This window comes from Myxocyprinus asiaticus, chromosome 45 (genome assembly GCF_019703515.2).
Source record: "Myxocyprinus asiaticus isolate MX2 ecotype Aquarium Trade chromosome 45, UBuf_Myxa_2, whole genome shotgun sequence".
In the NCBI taxonomy this organism is placed as follows: Eukaryota; Metazoa; Chordata; class Actinopteri; order Cypriniformes; family Catostomidae; genus Myxocyprinus; species Myxocyprinus asiaticus.
In genome coordinates this window covers 23360170-23384160 of record NC_059388.1, presented here as the reverse complement: position 1 = coordinate 23384160, position 23991 = coordinate 23360170, and the positions used below count along the sequence as shown (strand labels likewise).

The window sequence follows — 23991 nt, the reverse complement described above, 5'->3', positions numbered from 1 at the left end:
CACCTCCATGCTTGACTGTGGGGATGGTGTCGTTCTTGTCATCACCTTGTCATCTTACTCCAGATGTACTGCTGACCCATGGGTCTAAAACTCATTTTCAGTTTAGTGTTATATGTCTATAAAACCTTCTTCCAGGACTCCACAGGTCTTTCCTAATTACTTCTTGAATATTCAGACAACTGGAGTCAACATTTCCCTTGGTGAAGTTTTGCTTTCTTCCACACCCCAAGAAGGTTGCTGTTGTACCATATTTAAAAAATTTATGAATGGTGCTGCCAACTTTGTCTGCCTTGGAAATGTACTTTTAGTCGTGACCTTTCTTGTGTAATGAAATAATCTCCTCTATTAGCTTTTGTGACAGCTTATTTTTAATTGCATTTTTTGCATAGAAATACATTTTTGCTTACAACGCTAAACTTACATTTTAAAACTTAAATAAGTTCCATTGCAGATTGATGACTTAATTTTTTTTAAAAATGAATCTTTTGTAGCCTTACATATTTAAGAAACAGCTACATGCAATAGGGGTTGAATAATTATGACATGGCTGTATTTAAAAAAAAATCCTGCTATTTAGAAATATTAGGATATATATTCACACTATGACTTTGAATGTGTCACTCAGCTGATATAGATGTAAAGTCTAACAATTCTGGGTCATCAGAAAAGCTTAGCTTTGTAAATCCTTACTGTCTTGGGGGGGTTGAATAATTTCGATTGCAACTGTATATAGCTAAGTAAACCTCTTGTCTGCAGCCCGTTTGAGGTGTTTGTGAGTGAAGATGCAGGGCCTCAGAAGGTTAGGGCATGGGGTCCAGGCCTGGAGACGGGCATGGTGGGAAAATCAGCTGACTTTGTGGTTGAGGCCATTGGCACGGAAGTTGGCACTTTGGGTGAGAATCTTTTTTATACATTGAAAGTTATTGAGTCTCCTCAGCTGGTGTTATATTAAAGAATCTATTGTTTATGGTGTGTTAATGTGCTAAAGAGATGCTTGTGTGAGCTTCTTTCACTGTGTTTTTGAAAGAAAAAGAAAAAACATTAAATTGACAGGAATATCGTTGATAGTTGCTTTTGTGTTTACAGGTTTTTCTATCGAGGGCCCCTCACAGGCCAAGATAGAATGTGATGACAAAGGAGATGGGTCATGTGATGTTCTGTACTGGCCCACTGAACCAGGTGACTATGCGGTCCATGTCATCTGTGATGATGAAGATATTAAAGACAGCCCATTTATGGCCCACATCCTCCCTGCAGCCAATGATGTCTTTCCTGAGAAGGTCCGCCCCATACACAATTTACTGACAATTAACATAATGATTTCATATTAATTTGCAATAATAAACTAAAACTATGTTTTTATGCAGATTAAGTGTCACGGCCCTGGGCTGGAGCCTACTGGATGCATCGTAAATAAACCTGCGGAGTTTACAATTGATGCCTGTGGAGCCGGTAGAGGGCATCTACAGATTTACGCTCAGGTACATTTATTTCTAGTTCTAGCCCAAATTAGGGTTAGGGTTAGGTTAGTTATGTCGTCATATGACAACATAACTTGAAGATTCACACCACACATTCACACCAATGTATTGTTTTAATAAATGGTACTTTGATAAAAATGTTACCAAAAATAGAATGTTAAGATTTATTTTTGCTTCCTACTAAAAGATAAGTGCCAAAAGAATCATTAATGCAATTGTTAAGGAACCAGAATCACTAAGTGAAATCAGAAACAGAATCATTAAATTTTTTATGATATAATGAACACAAATAATGGTAATTATACTCAGAAGGTCTTATTCCACTGTTGCAAGACAGCCCCTCTCCTTTTAATCACTTTAAAGTAAGTGTTTTGCAGGGTCATTTACAAAGTATCTTTATACTGTATGTGTTATTCTTCATCTTTCTATTTTTATGTCAGGATGCTGAAGGTTTCCCCATCAACATCCAGATCACAGACAATGGTGACAGCACATATTTCTGTGTGTATATACCAAACAAGCCCATGAAACACACTATCATAATCACCTGGGGAGAGGTCAACGTTCCCAACAGTCCGTTCAGGGTGAGAGTTTCAGCAACCAATTATATTTTTAAATTGTTGTTGGTCAAGAAATTCTATAAACTAAAACAACAGGCCTTTCAATGAAAGTTTATGACAACATTTTTCCAGTATTAGATTTCACACTCTCCCTTTACAAGACCATGTTAGATCATAGATTCCATATTGAATCATGGCTTTACAAGAGCCACCTATTCCTAGTTCCTTTCTACATTTCTCAGGTGACCATTGGAGAAGGCAGTCACCCGGAGAATGTGAAGGTGCATGGACCAGGAGTGGAGAAAACTGGCTTAAAGGCCAATGAACCCACGTACTTTACGGTGGACTGCAGCGAGGCTGGGCAAGGTCTGAGCAACATTGCTTACTACTGTTAATTAAGCATAATTTTTCAAATCTCTTTGTGCCAATTCAGGTATTTCAAGTATTCTATGTTGAATTAAAAAATGAAATGCTCTCACTGTGCCTTGATAGCCTTATTATAATATACATTGGATTGAATTTATGATAGAATATAAATAATTTTCTTGTTGTTTTCACATCTGGCTGCTGCCTCTTCTGACTCTTTAGGAGATGTCAGCATTGGGATTAAGTGCGCTCCTGGTGTGGTGGGACCTGCCGAAGCAGATATCGATTTTGATATAATTAAAAATGACAACGACACATTCACAGTGAAGTACACGCCCCCCGGACCCGGACGCTACACCATCATGGTGCTGTTTGCTGATCAGGTCTGTCTCGGCCAGTATCATGTTTCTCACTCAAGTATATGAATGTATTCTGTATGTGATCTTTAAATAAAAATGTCTATGAATTAACAGGAAATTCCCATCAGTCCCTTCCGTATCAAAGTCGACCCATCCCACGATGCTAATAAAGTGAAAGCAGAAGGCCCCGGTCTCAACAAGTCAGGTCAGTTTTATTAACAATGACTGCAATTATGAAAACTCTAGGTTATGGTTAACTCACCTACTTGTCATCTGTGTCATCTGTGTCACAGGTGTGGAAGTCGGCAAGCCGACACACTTCACAATCTACACTAAAGGAGCAGGCAAGGCCACCCCTGAGGTTCACTTCACTGCAGCTGGTAAAGGAGAAGCCGTCAGTGACTTTGAGATTATTGATAACCATGACTATTCTTTTACTGTGCGCTACACTGCAGTACAGCAGGTGAGATTCCCCAGCACCGGTTATGGTACATACAGCACAGTAGCAAATATAGTGTCCTTTTAATCAATATAAAGTATAAAGCAGTACAAAGTAAATTTTTATATAACTTCCCACTCTTCTTTTCCCTTCAGGGTAACTTGAGCGTCTCTGTGTGCCATGGTGGTGACCCCATCCCCAAAAGCCCTTTTACCATCACTGTTGCTCCTCCTTTGGATCTCAACAAGGTCAAAGTTCAAGGACTCAACAACAGTAAGTCCACAGGAAACCACTAAAAGAGAGCTTTAAGGACTGGAACACTAGCATACTACCTACTGCACTATTACACAGTATACACTATTTTTGTATGCAGTACAAATAGAACCAATATGCATAATTTAAATGTCACTACAGTATTACACTACATTGTTGTCACGTGACCTGATAAGGTTGCATGTTAACTTTCATGAGTGCCAACCCCAGTTATCTTGTAAATAATTATCTTTTTTTTTCTTTCTTTTTTTTTTTTAAATGTCTTCACTCACTCAGAAGCGACATGTGTCAAGAGATGTTAAAATTTGTGATTGATATAATTTCTAGTTCTTTCATCGTTCTGGAAATGGAGTACAGTAATATGGTATGAGTATGGTAGGATGCTGTTCTGAACATAAGTTAAAGTTTCTTGTTAAACATTTACAACTCAAACTCATTATTTTTGCTGCAACATTTTATACAGTACAAGTCATTGAATGTGCTGTTGATGTATTTATTATTCAATTATTTTGTGTGTTTTGTATAGAAGTGGATGTTGGGAAAGATCAGGAGTTCACCATTAATACACGTGGTGCTGGAGGCCAAGGAAAGGTGGACATCAAGATTACCTCACCCTCTCGCCGACCAATCCCATACAAGGTGGAATCTGGAACATCTAATGAGATTCACACTGTTAAGTACATTCCCCCGGAGGAAGGGCCCTACAAAGTGGACATTAGCTATGACGGAAACCCTGTGCCAGGAAGTCCGTTCACGGTGGAGGGGGTGATGCCTCCTGATCCCTCTAAGGTACGGGTCACAAAAAGGAGAGTGTGATTCATTTGTTTATCGATTGAAGCATAAGTATCATGATTACTTTCAATCCTTTTGTTTGAAAAAACATTTTGTACCTAGATGATGTCATCAGTGATTCTATTTTTGTGAACCACTGGTCGAGAGACACAGAGTTCTTGATTGTGTTTTGGCATTTCGAGTCGTTCATGGATCTTTTTTAAGGCTACACATTTATTAAGAGCTTGGTGAGACAGAAACAAATCTCCTTATGAGGAGAAACATGGGATGTTTTTGGGGAGTTACTTGAGAAACTGGATGATGCAGTGCAATTTGTACCTCGCAAATCAGTTTTGGAGACCTTCAGAAGTTTATAAGCCATTAACTAGAGTCAGAATGCTCACTTACGTAGAACCTAACTTTGCAAAATCAATATTTCATGATACTTGTTGTATATTCCAAAATACTAACATTGAATGAGGGGCCCGAACCATATCTATGGACCAGAATATCATAGAGACTTGGGGATGGGTGGCTCTTTTCCCAATAAGCAACCACCTGGAAACCATCCAGAACACCCTAGAAACCACATAGTAACACTCTGAGAACCACCCAGAGCTTCCTAGAGCATTATGGCAGTAAGTTTTGCTTGGGCAAGCATTGCTATTATAAAAATATTGTTACCATTTATTGTTGATGTGACAAGGAGGAGGGCGTAGCCGGGCTGTGAGTGTGCACGCCTGGTGCTGAGCGGCCCAATCAGTGGGAGAGAGATAAGAGGAGGAGTCGGGAGTGCTGGAGAGAGAGAGAGACACACACACCGAGCTGTGTGTGTGTGTGTCTTCATGTTTTTATGTTCCAGATCAGTGTTTTAAGTTGTAATTAAAGTCTTGTCGAGTGTCAATCCGGTTCATACTTCCTCCTTTACCGACGAATGAGAGGCTTGTCTGCCACAGTTGATTAGCTGCTTACCGGTCCTATTTTCTTTTCAAGGTGCGAGCCTATGGCCCTGGTCTTCAGGGAGGCATTGTGGGTAAACCCGCTCCATTTGCCATAGACACCAAAGGTGCAGGTACGGGGGGTCTCGGACTGACTGTTGAGGGTCCATGTGAGGCCAAAATCGAGTGCCAGGACAATGGAGACGGCTCTTGCTCTGTGTCCTATCTGCCCACCGAGCCCGGAGAGTACTCCATCAACATTCTGTTCGCTGATGCCCACATCCCTGGTTCCCCTTTCAAAGCCATGGTACAGTCCGTTTTCGATCCCAGTAAGGTCACAGCTAGTGGACCGGGGCTGGAGAGGGGAAAAGTCGATGAGGCGGCATCATTCACAGTGGACTGCTCCAAAGCAGGGGAGGCAGAGCTGACCATTGAGATTATTTCAGATTCAGGAGCACAGGCAGAGGTGCATGTCCAGAATAATAGTGATGGAACATATTCCATCACATACATCCCTCCTTTCCACGGTATGTACACCATCACAATTAAATATGGAGGACAAGCAGTGCCTAAGTTCCCTGCACGGGTGCAAGTAGATCCGGCTCTCGACACCAGTGGAATCAAGGTCTACGGTCCAGGAGTAGAGCCCAGAGGTAGGGAAAACTCAACTTTACTGCCCTGTAAAAGCAAAACTGCAAATTTTTTTCAAAACTGAGTTATGACCAAAATGGGGTCTCTTATACTATTGAGGTATTTACACTTGGTCACTTAATGCATTTCTGCTGATCAAATTGTTATCCGATCATGAAAAGACAAACTGTAAATGCCCTCCTTCCTCCGGAGATGGTTTTGAGATGCATTCTAGACAAAACTCTGTCAAGTTGGAATGCACCTGACTGTTCAAGCCACGTGTAAACTACTCCACTCAAACAGCGCTACGCCAGCATAGGGAAAATGCTAAACATAACAGCTGATACAGAGTATTTGCGTAGTGCTCGCATCGCACAATAAATAATAACAAAGTAAGAAACGGATGCATGTTGTAAGAGTCTTTTTTCTTCATTTATTTGATGCAGATCGCTAAAGAACTAAACACTTACAATAAGTGCAGCTGACGTGCATGGACATATCTGAACTACGGCAAGGCCTGAGGGGAAAAATACACAACGCGCTCACACTCAGATACCCGTGCGTAGGGAAAAGTCACTTGGAATCAAATAATAAGTCTTTTAAAATCACTGCCCGGCATTAGTATAATCATGTAAGTGAACTCCGTTTTATTTGCATATAGTGCGGTATTGAAGATCAGATTTATCTCCGTTTGGAAGAGACACATTGATTTGGCCAAGTGTAAATGGAATGTGCATATCAAATTGAATAGAAATCCTATCAGTAAAAATGCACGATGTGTCAAAGTGTAAATACCCCCTATGATCTGTCCCATGTCTCAACTAAAACAGATTTTGAGAAAATAAATTGTAAAAATGTGATAATCTACATTTGACTTAACAATCACAACGCTTTGAAGTCATTTTTCTCAGTTTCAGTGTTGGCGTAGTTATGGCGCCTTGGCAGTTTAGAAGTTAAGATCAACATGATCAATATGAAACAGCATTTGCAACACTTTTAACTTCAATTTAACTTAATGTGCTGTATTTTTTGAGCTAAACAGAATATTTAGCATGAAATAATGTAGGTTGGGTTTTGATTTTATATTATCAGAATTTGATTGGATTGGGAGTTGTTGAAACATGTACACAAATATATTTTGAAGAAAAGTTGTTTCAGAGGTGTAAAAAGTAAATACATTTTGTTCAGTCTTTGCTTAGAGATGTGATTCACAATAAGTTATATATTTACAGGTGTACTCCGAGAGGTCACTACTCACTTTGTCGTTGACACCCGGGTTTACAACAAGATGGGGGGAAGCCACATCAAAGCTCGTATCGTTAACCCCTCTGGTGCCAACACAGATGCGTACATCACAGACAAAGGAGATGGCACTTACAGAGTGGAGTACACAGCATATGAGGATGGTAAGATTAAAAAAAAAAAATTGGTTTTAAGGGTCCATTTTCTATATTAAAAAAAAACACCAAATAGAAGTTATTGTTTGTCAGCATTTTTTATTGTGTGAAATACTAAACTGATTTTAGTCTTGGGTTTCATTTGCTTTGCATAAACTCTGTAATTATCTCTCCTCATGATGAGGTAAGCTGTCCTCCCACCATTTTCATTAATTTAACAGGACAAGTTGACGTTTTTTCTGAATAGAACCTCCCTTTCCTCCATCAGAATTAAAACACACACATACACAGACACACACACTCAGAGCTGACCGGTATTCTGAGCACGGTTGCTGTATTGATTGTTCTGTGTGGAGGTCAATTTTGTAAGATGGATATTTATTCTTCGTTCATTGTGTTTTGATGGGAGGCTGCTGATGTCTGTTTTCCCATGATGCCTTGATAATATTCTATCACAATTATTGATTGAGAGAAAAAACAAACAAAACACAATCCTACTCCATATGGCCACGCACAAGATGACTAACCCCTAGATTCCTCTCATCTGTCATCTCATATTTTTAGATTAAGTGTTGTTATTGTTTTATTTTTGTGTAGGTGTGCATCTGATAGAGGTGTTGTATGATGATGTTCCTGTCCCCAAGAGCCCGTTCAGGGTGGCGGTAACCGAAGGTTGTGATCCCAGCCGTGTACGTGCCTATGGCCCGGGTCTGGAAGAAGGTCTGGTCAATAAACCCAACCGCTTTACAGTGGAGACAAGGTACAAACACAAAAAAAATTGAAAATAAATAATAATAATAAAAAACAACCTATATAAACCTAAATCTAAAATTTTTTTTGTCTTGTTTCCAGTAAAACATATCTAAAACTAAATATCTAGAAAAAAACTAAAATTTGATCTTTTCGATTCTAGCCTCTTTTTAAATTCTCTCCTATGCTTGTATTTTTATTTTTAGGGGTGCTGGTACAGGTGGACTTGGTTTGGCCATCGAGGGTCCATCAGAAGCTAAGATGTCTTGTAAAGATAACAAAGATGGCAGCTGTAGTGTGGAGTATATCCCATTCACTCCTGGAGAATATGACGTCAACATCACTTTCGGAGGCCAGCCAATCCCAGGTATGATGTCATTTCCTCTTGCCTAATTCATTCCACGGTTGTATCTGAGTGAACTCAATAATCTTATTATACATTAACCTAGATTTCAGCAGTTTGTAAATATGAGACATTTGTAAGCCAAAATATCACCATGACATATTTTTGAGTGTCAGATTGGTTTCATGCTCAAATATTTCATACCTCAGAGTGCTTAGGTATTAGAGTCATACCTTTAGATTTAAGAGGGATTTCTAAGCATTTTATGATGGAAAAACTGTTCAATAACACTGTTAAATTTGGCGGATGTTTAGGAAGTCCATTCAGGGTGCCTGTAAGGGAGCTAGTGGACCCCAGCAAGGTGAAGTGCTCTGGTCCAGGCCTGGGCAGTGGAGTAAGAGCCCACGTCCCGCAAACCTTCACTGTGGACTGCAGCAAGGCTGGTCTCGCCCAACTGGAGGTTCTGCTGTACGGACCCACAGGTGAAAGCCAAAAACACACATATACGCAATTAGACACTTGCACCAAGACAAATTATTTTACAGTTGTCTGGACTGGTTGACAAGCATGCAAATCAACCGTCTTATTATTCTGTATAATTAGGAATGACAGAGCCGCTGAATATCACAGACAATGGTGATGGTACACACACTGTGATCTACACACCTGCTAAAGATGGACCTTACACTGTGTGTGTGAAGTATGCAGACCAAGAGGTGCCTCGCAGGTGAGAGGCATAGAAATTAGAAGAGCACTCCTTTAGTAACAAGACATGCAAATCTGTACTTACTGTAGCAATATACATATTTATTACAGAAGTCTATGGGGCAAGTTATTGCACTGGGATGTACATTAAAATACACACAATTTTAAGAGTATTGCCACAAGACTTAAACATTAAACATGTTAAGATGAGAAATAATCACTTCCTAACCTTGTCTGAGCAATGTTACAATATGTCCAGTGTTTCAAAACCATTTAAAGCCATCAAATCCTGTATCTTTAGCATAATCATCCATCTAGAACGATAGTCCCACTGCTAAAATGACGATTTAGACAACCGTACAGCTCACAAAACAAACTTTTTTTGTATGGAATAATTAAAATGAGCACTTTATCAAAAATATGTGCTGCACATTTCTGCTTTTAAACCCTCTGGAAAGTATTGCCCCATTGACTTCCATTGTAATTCAGTTACTGTAAACACAAATTTTATTTGCTTTTACAAACTGAGCGACAAGTTGAAATTATTATCTATTGTGATCGGCAGCATGTCACAGATGCTCTTGATAGGGTTTTGCTTCAGTGCAAACCTTAACATTTCTTTAACTTGATGTGCATTCATGATCACTACATCTGTCTGTTTCCCTCTTTGCATCAGTCCATTTAAAATCAAGGTTTTGCCTGCTCATGATGCCAGCAAAGTTCGTGCCAGTGGTCCCGGTCTGAATGCATCTGGCGTGCCCGCCAGCCTGCCTGTGGAATTTACCATTGATGCCCGTGACGCAGGGGAGGGGCTTCTTACCGTACAGATACTGGTGAGTGACATCACCACCTGATCAGTCCTCTTCTTTGACATGTTGTTAGACAGAGGTTACCCTTGATGTTCACATATGCTTTAACGGCCAATGTCCCCCCGCTTTGACCCCTCCCTGCTGTTGCTGTAGGGTCCGGATGGGTGCAAGCGTGAGGCCTCTGTGTATGTGGAGGACTGGGGTAGGAGGGTGTGGGAGAACCACATTGTAAAGGGCACCATCCCCTTCCATATTCTTAGGAAAGGATGTGTAAGGCGGCCCTTTGTTTTCGGCCTCCTCTTGTTGTTATAACTCACCATGTCTGGCGTCCCCCCCATCCTCTCTCCCTCCCATCAGCCTTGGGCCCCTAAGTGCTCATGGCCTGTCCCCTTGCTAGTGTACACCCTACCCCAGTTCCCCTGCTCCCATATGCTTTTCTCCCATTAGTATTGCCTAGTTTTGTTCTAGTTCCTTGTTCTGGAATGACTTAATTATCTTTTAATTATTTCATAATTAATTCTCTTGGTTCTTATTTGGAGATCTATCTATCTATCTGTCTGTCTGTCTGTCTGTCTGTTTCTTTCTTTCTTACCTATCTGTCTGTCTCTTTCTTTCCTATCTGTCTGTCTGTCTATCTATATGTTTGTCTGTCTGTTTCTTTCTTTCCTATCTGTCTGTCTGTCTATCTGTCTGTCTGTCTGTCTAAGCTATAGATTCTGTCTGATTCTTTCTTTCTCCCTCTATTTTTTTTGTTTTGTTACGTCTTTCCTTCTTTTAATGTCACTTCCTGTGCCTTCTTGGTTCATACCTACATTATTCCCCACCCTTTCTTAATCAGATGTGACACCAAAGGGTCAGATGATGTCCCTTCGACTTGGGAATTGTATTTTCTTGAGGGTGGTGACAGATCCTTGCTTTACACAATCACACTACTTTCCACTCTTCAAAGGAATGGAGGAAACTTCACTCAAATCAAAATGTGTGTTCTTAAACTGCACACATTCAAAAGCATCCAAAAACATCTTCAACTTACAAGAAAGTAGCATTTTTTGGATGTGAGAGTGAAAGTTTTTCGTGGCCAGCCAAACTAGGTCATTTTGTGCCCATTGAGGGGACTTTGTACCCTTAATGATGCCCTCTACTGGTCTCTGTGGACTGACTTGTCATTGGATTTAAGCTAATACCCTACATGTGGTTTTCCACTACATAACTAACAGTTAGAGATGTTTGCTGTCCAATACGGACATAAATGTTGTTGTTTTTTTTTGTGTGTATGTGTGTGTGTGGTGTGAGGAATTTTGGCTACAGTTATTTCAGCAAATAGTAAAGACTTTGTTCTATTCTTAAACACAAGTGATTATTGAAGCAATAGAACCTTCATGTGCAGTCTAACCATAAAAAAACTGAGGTTTAGACACACACATACCTTCAAACTCTTAAAAAATAGACAAGTTTTAACAACTTATTCCTGTTGCAGGACCCAGAGGGGAAGCCTAAGAAAGCCAACATTCGGGATAACAGAGACGGGACATACACCGTGTCCTACGTCCCAGACATGACAGGACGCTATACTATTACAATCAAATATGGTGGTGATGAGATCCCATACTCCCCCTATCGAATCCATGCTCTGCCATCTGGAGATGCCAGCAAATGCCATGTGACAGGTCAGTACAGCGATTGTATAGATTTAACTCTAAAATATGACTTGGATGAGCGGTGTTTCAAGCCGCTAGTCAATGCACTTGGTATCTGTGACCACACAGCAATTGAATTCTGTAGTCTTTGTAATTCTATAATAATGCACCATGTTGCTACCCTGCTTGGCAACCATTAATACAATTAATTTATTCTTAAAACAGAGCATCTTAAGCACACATTTTATGATCATGAATTCTAACTGCTCTTTTCTTTGATTTGTAGTGTCTATTGGGGGACACGGATTGGGTGAGTTATTTGAAAGCATCAGTTTCCTTTATTGATCATTGCAAGTCTTTAATGTAGGGTGAACTCAGATAAATTGGGAAATGTTTTGCCATTGGGATGAATAGCAAAAAGTGTTCCAGTTTAACTGAATTCATCCTATAATTATGCACCTTTTCTGTTTGGTATAGTAAAACAGATATAATAAATAATAGAAATAGATACTTATGTTGGCTTTATCATAATTGCTTTGTGATTGTTGAATAGGCTCTGGGCTTGGACCCACCATTCAGATCGGGGAGGAGACAGTTATCACTGTGGATGCAAAGGCCGCAGGGAAGGGGAAGGTCACTTGCAAAGTGTCAACACCAGATGGGGCGGAGCTGGACGTAGATGTGGTGGAGAACTCCGATGGCACTTTTGATATCTACTATACTGCACCAGAACCTGGGAAATATGTCATCACTATCCGCTTTGGAGGAGAGCATATTCCTAACAGTCCTTTCCATGTGGTGGTGAGTGCCTTCTGTTGCCTTGCATTATGCAATTTCTTTTTTTTGTTTTTGTAAGATTATCATAATTCATGATTTCTGATATTTAACAAAGCAATTCAATTCTAGTTCAGTGTGTCGAATTGAATTAGCTGCATGAAAATATGTGTGGTGTGAAACCCTAACCATGTGACCACCTCCCTTCTCCAGGCATCTGATACCATCCCAATAATTGAGGAACCATGTGATAAACTGCAGTTACAGCAGCCCTACGCCCCCTACCAGGGCTACACCCCTCACTGGGTACACACTACCCTTGGCTATTAGATAACACCCTAAACCCTCTCTGCTTCTTTGCCTTTATAATTACACATTTTAATTTCCTCTCCTTAATTTTCCATGTGCTTTGCTGCTGACATCTTTTCACAAGTTATTGAAGCAGCTAGTTGGCTGATTATGCATTCGTCGAGTTACAGGGGTAGTTCACCCAAAAATATACATTCTCTCATCATTTAATCACCATCATGCCATCCCAGATGTGTATGACTTTCTTTCATCTGCTGAACACAAACAAAGATTTTTAGAAGAATATCTCAGATCTGTTGGTCCTTACAATGCAAGTGAAAGGTGACCAGACCTTTGTAGCTCTAAAAATCACATAAAGTCAATATAAAAGTAATCCATAAGACTCCACTGATTAAATACATATCATCAGAAGAGATATGATAAGAGTGGGTGAGAAACAGATCAATATTTAAGTCCTTCTTTACTTTAAATCTCTACTTTCACTTTCACATTCTTTCACATTTTGAAAAGTGAAAGTGGAGATTTATGATAAAAAGGACTTAAATATGAATCTGTTTCTCACCCGCATTTATCATCACTTCTGAAGATATGTATTCAATCACTGGAGGCTTATGGATTACTTTTATATTGACTTTATGTGATTTTTGGAGCTTTTGGATGTCTGTTCACCTTTCACTTGCATTGTATGGACCTACAGAGCTGAGATATTCTTCTAAAAATCTTCGTTTCTGTTCAGCAGAAAAAAGAAAGTCATACACATCATGAGGATGAGTAAATGATGTGAGAATTTTCATTTTTGGGTCAGCTATCTCTTTAATGAACATGTTGCTGCTGAGGCTCTTTGTAGCTGTTGCTTTTGCAAAAACATTTTGATTAATTCCAGCCCAACCAGCCTGAGCCCTTATCTGACTTTTCAACACAAAATTACAGCCACTAACCTTTGCATACACTTATATCTGCCCATTGTCCTTAGTTAGCAGTGATTTAATGCTAAAATCTCTTTCTCTTTAAGGCCACAGAGGAGCCAATCTCTGCAGTGGACTGCATGGAGCCGATGCTCCGCCCATTCAATCTGGTCATTCCATTTACTGTGCAGAAGGGGGAGATCACAGGTACCACAAATAAAGGAAATTTGGATCAGAGAAACAATTAGATATTCATTTCGGGGTGTAATTTGAAGTAGTTTTTAGGTATGCTGCTTTCTCTTAGAATTTCCTTCTTTCATCAAAAAAGACATCTGTCTTTTCCAGGTGAGGTCCGTATGCCTTCTGGTAAAACTGCCCGTCCCCACATCACTGATAACAAGGACGGGACTGTGACGGTCAAATATGCCCCCACTGAGAAAGGCCTACACGAGATGGACATCAAATATGATGGAAATCATATACCAGGTATAGAAAAAATGGAATAAGTTACTTTGGTCTCAAACTATTAAAAAATATGTTAAGTAATGGTTGTATGTTTGTTTGACAATGGTGTTTAAACAGGAAGTGACATCTGTTTTATATCTGCTTACAGGAAGTCCACTGCAGTTCTATGTGGATGCCATTAACAGTGGGCATGTGAATGCATTCGGTCCTGGTCTGAGTCACGGCATGGTCAACAAACCCGCTACCTTCACAATCATCACCAAGGATGCCGGAGAAGGTAAAACACACACACACACACACACACACGTGAATGCATTTGGCCTGTCAGCCTAAGGGTTACATTCTTTCGTTTCCAGACTTTTGATTATCAGCATAAACTCTGGTGGTCTACATTAAAGCTTATTCTGGCCAAGAACCGACCACTTAGACAGGAAGAGATACAGTATGTCCCCGACTGATATGTACAGTTTATTTATTTAAAATCTTGAAAAGTCATGGAAATATCTATGATGAATGTAAATGCTTTTAGCTAAGCTTAGATGTAATATTGTCTATAAGTTGCTCTTTGTGAGTGCAATCTCTGTCAAATGATTTGTTAAAGGTGCACTCAGTAACTTTTGTCTTTGTGTCATCTTGGACACTGACACCTATAGCAGCTTGGATGTAGCATAATTTAAAATCAATAGTTTTCACTTTCAGATGCCATTGTAGAAATGTAGTATTCACAGTCAGCCATGATTACTTCAATCAATGAGTGAAAGTGTCAAATAACAGGATGGTTACTGAGATTAAGCAAGTAATATTTGGCTGGTCATGTACAGACCCTCTCCATGTAGAATAAAACAGCTTTTATAAGGTTACTGATATGACTGGCGTCTTCATTTTAATGTGAGTGGTCACGATCTCCTACATATATTGCAAAATTACAATTCATGTCTTTCGGAGTTAAACTTTTTTAATGAGGTAAAAATGACTGAATGCACCTTTAAAATCCTTATTCAGTAATCACGAACGGCTGACAAAGTCCTAGAAAAATCCTGGAACTTCATTGGTTAAAAGGTAACTAGGGGCTTCCCTTTTCTCTTTTCTTCAGGTGGTCTATCTTTAGCAGTGGAAGGCCCCTCTAAGGCAGAGATCAGCTGTAAGGATAATAAAGATGGCACCTGCACTGTGTCCTACTTGCCAACTGCCCCAGGAGACTATAATATAATTGTCAAGTTTGATGACAAGCACATCGCTGGAAGCCCCTTTACAGCCAAGATCACAGGTGGGGGTTTTGTGTGTGCCCAAATATGTGTATGTAAGAGAGTGAGAAAGAATGATTAAGAGGGGGCAAAGTTATGTCTCTCCATCAAGTCTATGAATAACTAAATTAATAGATGTGTGTGTGTGTGTGTGTGTGTGTGTGTGTGTGCCTTTACACTTGGAGAATTAAACCGCAGAAGTGCATACGTACAGTGCTTCTAAAAGTAGAAGACACATTAAAAGAGTTTTTAGTAACAGGAAGCACCTGTTTCCCCTTTCCCTCAGTCTCACTCTCACATGACTCTATATGAAACTGCTCTCTGTAACAGGCATGGGTTGCACCCACAAAGGGAATGTTTATTTTTATTACTCAGGGTCATGTTTAATAGTTAAAGGAATAGTTCACCCACAAATGTCAATTCTGTCATAATTTACTCACCCTCATGTTGTTCCAACCCGTCTGCCTTTTTTCTTTCTTATGCAAAACACAAAAGGAGATGTTACTCAGTCAGCTTTTTCAATACAAAGTCAATTTATAGTGCCTCACTTTAAAGCTTAAAGAGGACCCAAAAGAATAATAAAAGTAGCCCATTTGATTTGTGCATCATATTCCAAGTCTTTTGGAGGCATATGATTAGTTTGCACAATGAGAGAAGCTCTTTCACAATGGCTTGTTGTTTTTAGCTCTAAACAACACAAGTTCTCACATGAACGTGTGTGCCACTCTGAATGAACGTCTCTCCTAGCGCTCATGAAAACGCAACAGACATTAAAACCTATTGTATGGCTTCAGAACTCTTGGAATATGATGCACGATACTTTTGGGTATTTAAGCTTTAAAGTAAGGAAATATCCACTGCTATCATACTGAAAAGAGTGACTGCGGTATTCTTTAAAGAAAATTAACTTTTCTGTTCCACATGGGACAGAATGTCAAATGGGTTTGGAACAACATAAATATGAGTAAATTATGATGAAATTCTAATTTTTGGGTGAACTATTGTTTTAAAATGAATTATAATTATATTAGCCTTATACTCAAGCACAGTATGGCTCCCTGGTCACAAATCAAAAAGGTAAAAGACAAGTGTCTTATGTATCCTCATATGGCTTTCTCTCTTCTTTTCTCTATCCAGCTGTCTTTACCTCCTTGTTTTAATCCCTATTCACTTCACGTGTCACTTCGTCTTGATAAAGGTGATGACTCCATGAGGACGTCTCAGCTGAACGTTGGCACGGCCACAGACGTGTCTCTAAAGATCACAGAGACTGACCTGAGCTCTCTGACCGCGAGTATCAGAGCACCATCTGGCAATGAGGAGCCCTGCCTACTGAAGAGACTGCCAAACAGACATATCGGTGAGCAACAACATGACATTATCCATGACTGAGATGATAAAGAAGCCTATAAATAAGGCAAATTGTGTAATTTATTGAACGCGTACAATAAATGAGAGTTCTTAAAATAAACTAGATTTCATAAGCTGAAATTATACTAAATATTTAGTTAATTTAGGAGTTAAATGTTATTTTTAATGTTAAAGTATGTTCTTCTATCAAAGTTAATGTGGAGAAACAACTATAAGCAAGCCATTCGCAGGTTGATTTCCCTAATAAAAGTGTAAATATGGTAAATCTGTGGTGCTATCAAAGCATTGTTTTGTTTGTTTGACCATCTCGACACACCGACATTGACTTAGCCAATGGCATGGAAGAACAATGGAAGACGGGGAATGTTTGGGAAACCTGTTTGGAACCATTTTTATTGTATGGTGCTGCTAATGTCACAGAAATTCCACTTCAGCTTTAATCAAACAACCTGTTTAAATCAATCATTAGGAGTTAAACAGGAATTAAAAACTCTTTGTTAGACTGAAGACACCCTAATTATTACACTTTTAGAAGCTTGAAAAATTTGCTTGGACACAAATCCTTTTGAGGTTTTAAAAAAACTAAAGAATATCAAAATCCTCTGACTGATGTCAGCAATCAAACAATGAAACTTTTTGAATTAGTGATGCTAGTCGTTGTCTCAAAAACCAGGCACCTTGAAACTAAAAGCCCCTTCCTGTGATTTCAAAGAGAATCGAATATCAGCTCAGAAAAGACCTTTGATGTAAAGTCAAAAGCCTGAAGTCTTGCTTTTTTGTTAGATATGATAGTGATACCGTAAAATACATCATAAGCCTGAACAAAGAACTCAGTCCAGTTGCTCTTTGCCCTCAGGAATATCCTTCACCCCTAAAGAGGTGGGTGAGCATGTGGTCAGCGTGAAGAAGAATGAAAAACATGTGACCAACAGCCCATTCAAGATCATGGTGGGCCAGTCGGAGATCGGAGATGCCAGTAAGGTGAAGGTGTTTGGGAAAGGTCTTATTGAAGGACACACCTTTGAAGTGGCAGAGTTTGTAGTGGACACCAGGAGTGCAGGTTAGTGTTATTTCCCCATGTGTCCAATAACGCAATTGTTTTAATTTAATTGGACATATTTTTTGGCCAAACGTCTTATAGGTGGTTAATTTAATTTAATTTTTTTAAGAAAAATTTGTTTCTAAAGAAATGAATGGTAGACAAATATGTTTAAAATGATGTACACTCACTTGAATACTCCAGTCATTTCAAAGGCCTAATAAAAGCTGTTTTGTTCCACAGAAGGTGTGTCGCCCCCTCTGGTGGCTGCCATGTTGATTAATATCCAGCTGTGTCTTACCTTAAAGGGATAGTTCACCCAAAATTGAAAATTCTCTAATCATTTACTCACTTTCATGCCATCCCAGATGTGTATGACTTTCTTTCTTCTTCTAAACACAAATGAAAATTTTTAGAAGAATATTTCAGCTAATATACAATGCAAGTGAATGGTGACCAGAACTTTGAAGCTTCTCACATAAAGGCATCATAATATAATCCAGTGGTTTAATATATGTCTTCTGAAGTGATTACAATAAGGTGCTATTCATTAACATTAGTAAATATACTCCTATATATTTACTCTGCATTTTCACATTGAGAATAAATGTATTCATCCAAAAGCTGAAAAATGTTGCTTTCAGAAGCTTTATATGGAGTTAGGATGAAAATAAGGTGCATTTCAAACTGTTCTGAGACCAGTGCAGACAGACAGCACACTTTGGGTGAGAAACAGATCAATATTTCAATAATTTTTTTTTTACTATAAATCTTCATTTTGAAAGTAAAAGTGGAGATTTATAGTAAACAATGACTTAAATATTGATCTGTTTCTCACCTACACCTTTTATATCACTTCTGAAGACATAGATTTAACCACTAAAGTCATATGGATTACTTATTATGGATTATGCTGCCTTTATGTGATTTCTGGTCACCATTGACTTGCATTGTATGGACCTACAAAGCTGAAATATTCTTCTAAAAATCTTTGTGTTCTGCAGAAGAAAGTCACACACATCTGGGATGGCATAAGGATAAGTAAATGATGAGAGAATTTTCATTTTTGGGTGAACTATCCCTTTAACTTACCTCAAACTCTGACATTTTTCAGAGAATGTTTTATTGTTTTTCTAGGAAGATGAATAGGAGCCAATTAAATGTAATAAAGCACAATCATTTAGTGTAACTTTAAATTAATACTTTGATTGATGATTCTTATGATGCACAGAATCAGGCTTGTAAAATCAACCATTTAAAACACAGATATTGATTCTGGTCAATGGCAGGTTATGGAGGTCTTGGTCTGTCCATCGAGGGGCCTAGCAAAGTGGACATAAACTGTTCAGATGTGGATGATGGAACATGTAAAGTGACCTACTGCCCAACCGAACCTGGAACGTACATCATCAACATCAAATTTGCAGACCAGCATGTGCCAGGTACAACACTTCCCACAAACACTGCATTTCAAGGCAAGGAGCAGTCAGGAACTGACCCAGATACCACAGATACATCGCAATTCTCTGTGTTCATTTTCATCCGGACAAAGAAAAAGTGAATGCTCAGTAGGTTTTAGGGCTCAGCACATGGTCAGAAAGTAGAGATTGCAGACTTTTGTAATGTCTGTCTTTTTGAGGTGGAAACAATTAAACTCTTTTTACAGGAAGTCCATTTACGGTGAAGGTTCTGGGCGAGGGACGAATGAAGGAGAGCATAACCAGAAAGAGGCAGGCACCCTCCATCGCCATGGTGGGCAGTACTTGTGACCTCAACCTTAAGATTCCAGGTGAGGACAATTCCATTTAGGAAATGTTGGTGAATGGGTGGATAATGTGAAGGAAAAACAAATGCCATGACAAATTAAGGCTTTGGGCAGGAGGTGTCAAACTATTGTCCTTCTAGCTGTCTCTCTCTCTTTTGATCTGTCACTGACTCTCACTGTCACTTGTGTCATTTCCTTTCTCTTGGTCTAGAATTTTTTCATATTGACTTTTAAATAGAATATATCTTTAATGAGGTTTATGCTTAAAACAAGAAAAAAAAAAAAAAACTTTTTGTCACTAAAGTAAACTTAATTTAAGATATATTCTCTGGAAACAATTATTAAAGGAATAGTTCACCTAAAAATGAAAATTCTCTCATTATTCACTTACCCTGATGCCATCCCAGATGTGTATGACTGTCTTTCTTCAGCAGAACACAGATAGGGGCCTGGGTAGCTCAGTGAGTATTGATGCTAACTACCACCCCTGGAGTCGCGAGTTCGAATTCAGGGTGTGCTGAGTGACTCCAGCCAGGTCTCCTAAGCAACTAAATTGGTCCGGTTGCTCAGGAGGGTAGAGTCACATGGGGTAACCACCTCATGGTCGCGATTAGTGGTTCTCGCTCTCAATAGGGCACGTGGTAAGTTATGTGTGGACCGCGGAGAGTAGCATGAGCCTCCACATGTGGAGTCTCCGCGGTGTCATGCACAATGAGCCACGTGATAAGATGCACGGATTGACTGTCTCAGAAGCGGAGGCAACTGAGACTTGTCCTCCGCCACCTGGATTGAGGTGAGTAATTGCGCCACCACGAGGACCTACTAAGTAGTGGGAATTGGGCATTCAAAATTGGGAGAAAAGGGGATAAAAAACAAAAACAAATGAAGATTTTTAGAAGAAGATAGAGCTCTGTCAGGTCCTTATAATAAAAGTACACGGTTGCCAGCACTATTACGGACCAAAAGTCATATTTAGGCAGCATAAAAGTAATCCATGCGGCTCCAGTCAATCAATGAATGTCTTCTGAAGAGAATTGATAGGTTTATGTAAGAAACAAGTCAATAGTTAAAACTTTTTTAACTTTAAAGTGGTGCTTCCATCCAGGGCTCTGACGCGGTTTGAAATGGCTGAACTCTCGCGTGACGTTCGTTCTTCTGTTGTTAATAAGCGCCACTTCCGAATTTTGCTTGAACTCGCCGACTCGCTTACATCACGCTTCGCATCAGCTGCTGGAAGGAAGCACTTTTTTAAAGTTAATAACGTTTTAATTATCGGTTTATTGTTTACACAAACCTATCGATTTGCTTCAGAAGACATTCATTGATCGACTGGATTACTTTTATGCTGCCTAAATATGACTTTTGGACCGTCATAGTGCTGGCACCTGTGTACTTTTATTATAAGGACCTGACAGAGCTCTATATTCTTCTAAAAATCTTCATTTGTGTTCTGCTGAGGAAAGACAGTCATACACATCTGGATGGCATCAGGGTAAGTGAATAATGAGAGAATTTTCATTTTTGGGTGAACTATTCCTTTAAAATATTATAAAAAATTGCTTGTTTTAGGGATGTTTATACTGTATACTTTTACTGGCAAACAGAACAAAAATTTTTTTTTTGTAGTGTAGGTTTCAGTGTTGCCCTCAGTAGAAAGAAGGAAAAGAAGTTTAAGGGAGTTAGAAAGAGTGCGAGAAAGAAAGAAAACAAAAGAGACTAAACAAAAGACATTTTCTTTGTGTGAAACTTCCTGAATTTCATGTTTTCCCCATTTTCATCACTTCCTTTCTTCTTCCTTCTTTCCTTTTTCCTCTTTCCTCGGGTTCCTCATCTGTAGGGAACTGGTTTCAGATGGTGTCAGCCCAAGAACGTCTCACTCGTACCTTCACACGCAGCAGCCACACCTACACGCGCACAGAACGCACTGAGATTAGCAAGACCCGCGTGGGCGAGACCAAACGGGAGGTGCGGGTGGAGGAGAGCACCCAGGTGGGGGGTGACCCCTTCAGGGACGTTTTCGGTGGATTCCTGGGCAGGGAGAATCTGGGTTCCTTCAGCGGCATCCAGGCCCGACAGTCAGAGGGTGTGTGTGTGCTTGTGCTTCTGCGTTGAACACTGATTAAAGAAATTGTTCACCCATAAATTTAAATTCTCGTCCCAAACCTAAATGACTTTCTTTCTTTTATGAAACACAGACGATATTTTACAGAATGTCCAGGTAGCAATTTTTCAAAAATGTTTGCGAACAGGGCTGTTGAGCTCCAAAAAGGACACAAAAAGCACCATAAATGTACTATAAAATACATTTAGTCTGATTTGATGTCAGTAAAATCAATTGTCATTGATTCATGATTGTCAGCAAATAACAATTTTAATAAAATTCTGCTCCACACACAAAGCTATTGATGGCTTATGGGAATATAGCACATAAGTCATATTATCTACTTTTATGGTGCTTTTTTGTTATTTTTGGAGCTTGACAGGCTCTGGTCACTGTATGCTGTTATTGTATGGAAAAGAGTTTCTTCAAAATATCTTGTTTTGTGTTCAACGAAAGAAAGACAGACATGAAATGATGACTTTTTGGATACATTTCCATCAGGTTTGGCAGCCAAAATTCTTTGTTAGAGTTTCTTTTTGTTATTTTGCATATGCAGTGATGTCACTGTATGCATGTGTTTATGGGGTTTTCACTGGGAGCGAGTGCACCCTTTCCACTGCAAACATTTATGACAGGAGAGCCGAGCTGGAAAATCTGAGCAGCCTTTAGCTCTGTGGCCAGCCCAGCCAAAACTACAGCTTTTATTGAAGGAATGCCTCAAATTTAATGTGAAATATCTTTTACAAGCCCCTGTCTCTTTTCCCTTCTCTTCCGTCTCTTTCTCACATTCTCATTTTCCCTCTCTCTGCTTTTTTCTTTGATCCCTCTTTTTCTCTCAGGTGAGACAGGTACTCAGGAGATGACCGCACAGGTGACGAGTCCCAGCGGTAAGACAGGAGATGCTGAGATCATAGAAGGAGAAGACAGCACCTACAGTGTGCGCTTTGTGCCTCAGGAGATGGGTCCCCACACTGTCAATGTCAAATACAGGGGCCAGCACGTTCCCGGAAGCCCCTTCCAGTTCACTGTGGGGCCCCTGGGAGAGGGAGGGGCCCACAAGGTTCGGGCCGGTGGTACTGGACTGGACAGGGGAGTGGCTGGAGTTCCAGGTAAGAAACAGGAAGTCAGAAACTGCTTATCTGGGATATTGTGATGTCTTTGCATCTTTAAAGGTGCACTAAAAAGTTGTACAGCCAAAGAAATAAATAGAACCTTTTTAGGTTCTAAAATAATGAACAGTTACATGAGATTAAAGGAATATTCCTGGTTCAATACAAGTTGAGCTCAGTCGACAGCATTTGTGGCATAATATTGATTACAGCAAAAATTTATTTTGACTCATCCTTCCTTCTCTTTAAAAAAACGCAAAAATCTGGGTTACAGTGAGGAACTTACAATGGAAGTGAATTGAGCCAAACCGTAAATGTTAAAATACTCCCTGTTACAAAAGAATAACAACAAGATGTAAAAAAAATGTGTATTAACATGATTTTAGTGTAATAAAATTGTCTACTAATCTTTTCTGTTACTAAAACCTTGTTCCCATGACGACGTAACACTGTAAACCCTAAATCAACCATAAAAACGATTATTTAAACAACTTTACCGCTCAAATAATATGCAAGTTTTAACAGTAGAATTAACATAAGTGCTTTTATAAAAATAAACCTACCCTGTTGTCAGACTTTTCTTTTGTGGAATAAATGAATCATGATTTATAAGTATGTCTGCAGATAGGTATTTCTACAAGGTCATCAGTAGCCCGAAATAACTGTCGTATCGCCCAGTGAAACATACGCTGAAAATTACTTAGTGCATCTTAACCTCCTGAGACCCCTGCGTGACTTCAGTGTGCATTTTCCATTTCATTTTTTGATTTGTAACTAGTCGCACCTAATAACTTGTGCATATGTGTGTGTTTGTGTGATGTTTAGCTGAGTTCAGTATCTGGACTCGGGAAGCTGGTGCTGGTGGTTTGTCCATAGCAGTTGAAGGGCCCAGCAAAGCCGAGATTTCCTTTGAAGACAGGAAGGACGGGTCTTGTGGAGTGGCCTACGTAGTGCAAGAACCTGGTAAGACCCCAGAATGCTAATATTAGCCTAGTTTTGCTTCAGTAGTGAAATGTTTACAACATTTTGTGTAGAATTTATAAGTGTGTTTTACAGTGACAACCAGCCGTCTTATTTACTTTATGCATTTATACGTTTGATGCCAGGTGACTACGAGGTGTCAATCAAATTTAACGATGAGCACATCCCAGACAGCCCTTTTATCATTCCTATTGCGTCATTGTCGGATGACGCACGCCTCCTCACCATCACCAGCCTGCAAGTGAGTGATTTCACATCAAACACACACACACTCAAAGACTCTTACTAACTTACGCTGAGTTGTGTTGAGGGGAATAACTTTTCTCTGTAGCAGTGAGATGGGATAAGATTCAGAGACTCCTTGAGTGTAGATGTCAGCTCCTTTATCAATAGACTCTGTGAGAGCACTTGATGGAGAGCAGAGAGCAGGGTTTTCACAGCTTATCATGAGACAAGACAAGTCTACTTGC

The 23991-nt window shown here is 39.5% G+C and overlaps 1 protein-coding gene across 3 annotated transcripts in view; it reads left to right on the top strand.

The window, feature by feature from the left end:
- Window positions 1-23991, top strand: part of LOC127435478 (filamin-C-like) — a 73577-nt gene that overhangs the window by 44447 nt on the left and 5139 nt on the right. For 2 of the 3 annotated variants that reach the window (XM_051689016.1, XM_051689015.1), the window contains 33 exons: window positions 757-893; window positions 1087-1280; window positions 1368-1481; window positions 1922-2065; window positions 2284-2407; window positions 2630-2790; window positions 2881-2971; window positions 3060-3229; window positions 3361-3478; window positions 4005-4267; window positions 5243-5840; window positions 7050-7223; window positions 7812-7974; window positions 8171-8331; window positions 8622-8789; window positions 8911-9034; window positions 9689-9845; window positions 11299-11488; window positions 11745-11768; window positions 12012-12259; window positions 12446-12538; window positions 13554-13653; window positions 13792-13932; window positions 14060-14188; window positions 15005-15178; window positions 16354-16515; window positions 17383-17586; window positions 18855-19007; window positions 19232-19354; window positions 21168-21413; window positions 22271-22540; window positions 23366-23503; window positions 23647-23762. In XM_051689016.1, the coding sequence (XP_051544976.1) occupies window positions 757-893; window positions 1087-1280; window positions 1368-1481; window positions 1922-2065; window positions 2284-2407; window positions 2630-2790; window positions 2881-2971; window positions 3060-3229; window positions 3361-3478; window positions 4005-4267; window positions 5243-5840; window positions 7050-7223; window positions 7812-7974; window positions 8171-8331; window positions 8622-8789; window positions 8911-9034; window positions 9689-9845; window positions 11299-11488; window positions 11745-11768; window positions 12012-12259; window positions 12446-12538; window positions 13554-13653; window positions 13792-13932; window positions 14060-14188; window positions 15005-15178; window positions 16354-16515; window positions 17383-17586; window positions 18855-19007; window positions 19232-19354; window positions 21168-21413; window positions 22271-22540; window positions 23366-23503; window positions 23647-23762 (5572 nt within the window). The remainder of the gene's footprint in view (window positions 1-756; window positions 894-1086; window positions 1281-1367; window positions 1482-1921; window positions 2066-2283; window positions 2408-2629; window positions 2791-2880; window positions 2972-3059; window positions 3230-3360; window positions 3479-4004; window positions 4268-5242; window positions 5841-7049; window positions 7224-7811; window positions 7975-8170; window positions 8332-8621; window positions 8790-8910; window positions 9035-9688; window positions 9846-11298; window positions 11489-11744; window positions 11769-12011; window positions 12260-12445; window positions 12539-13553; window positions 13654-13791; window positions 13933-14059; window positions 14189-15004; window positions 15179-16353; window positions 16516-17382; window positions 17587-18854; window positions 19008-19231; window positions 19355-21167; window positions 21414-22270; window positions 22541-23365; window positions 23504-23646; window positions 23763-23991) is intronic. The other variant, XM_051689017.1, reaches the window with a different exon arrangement.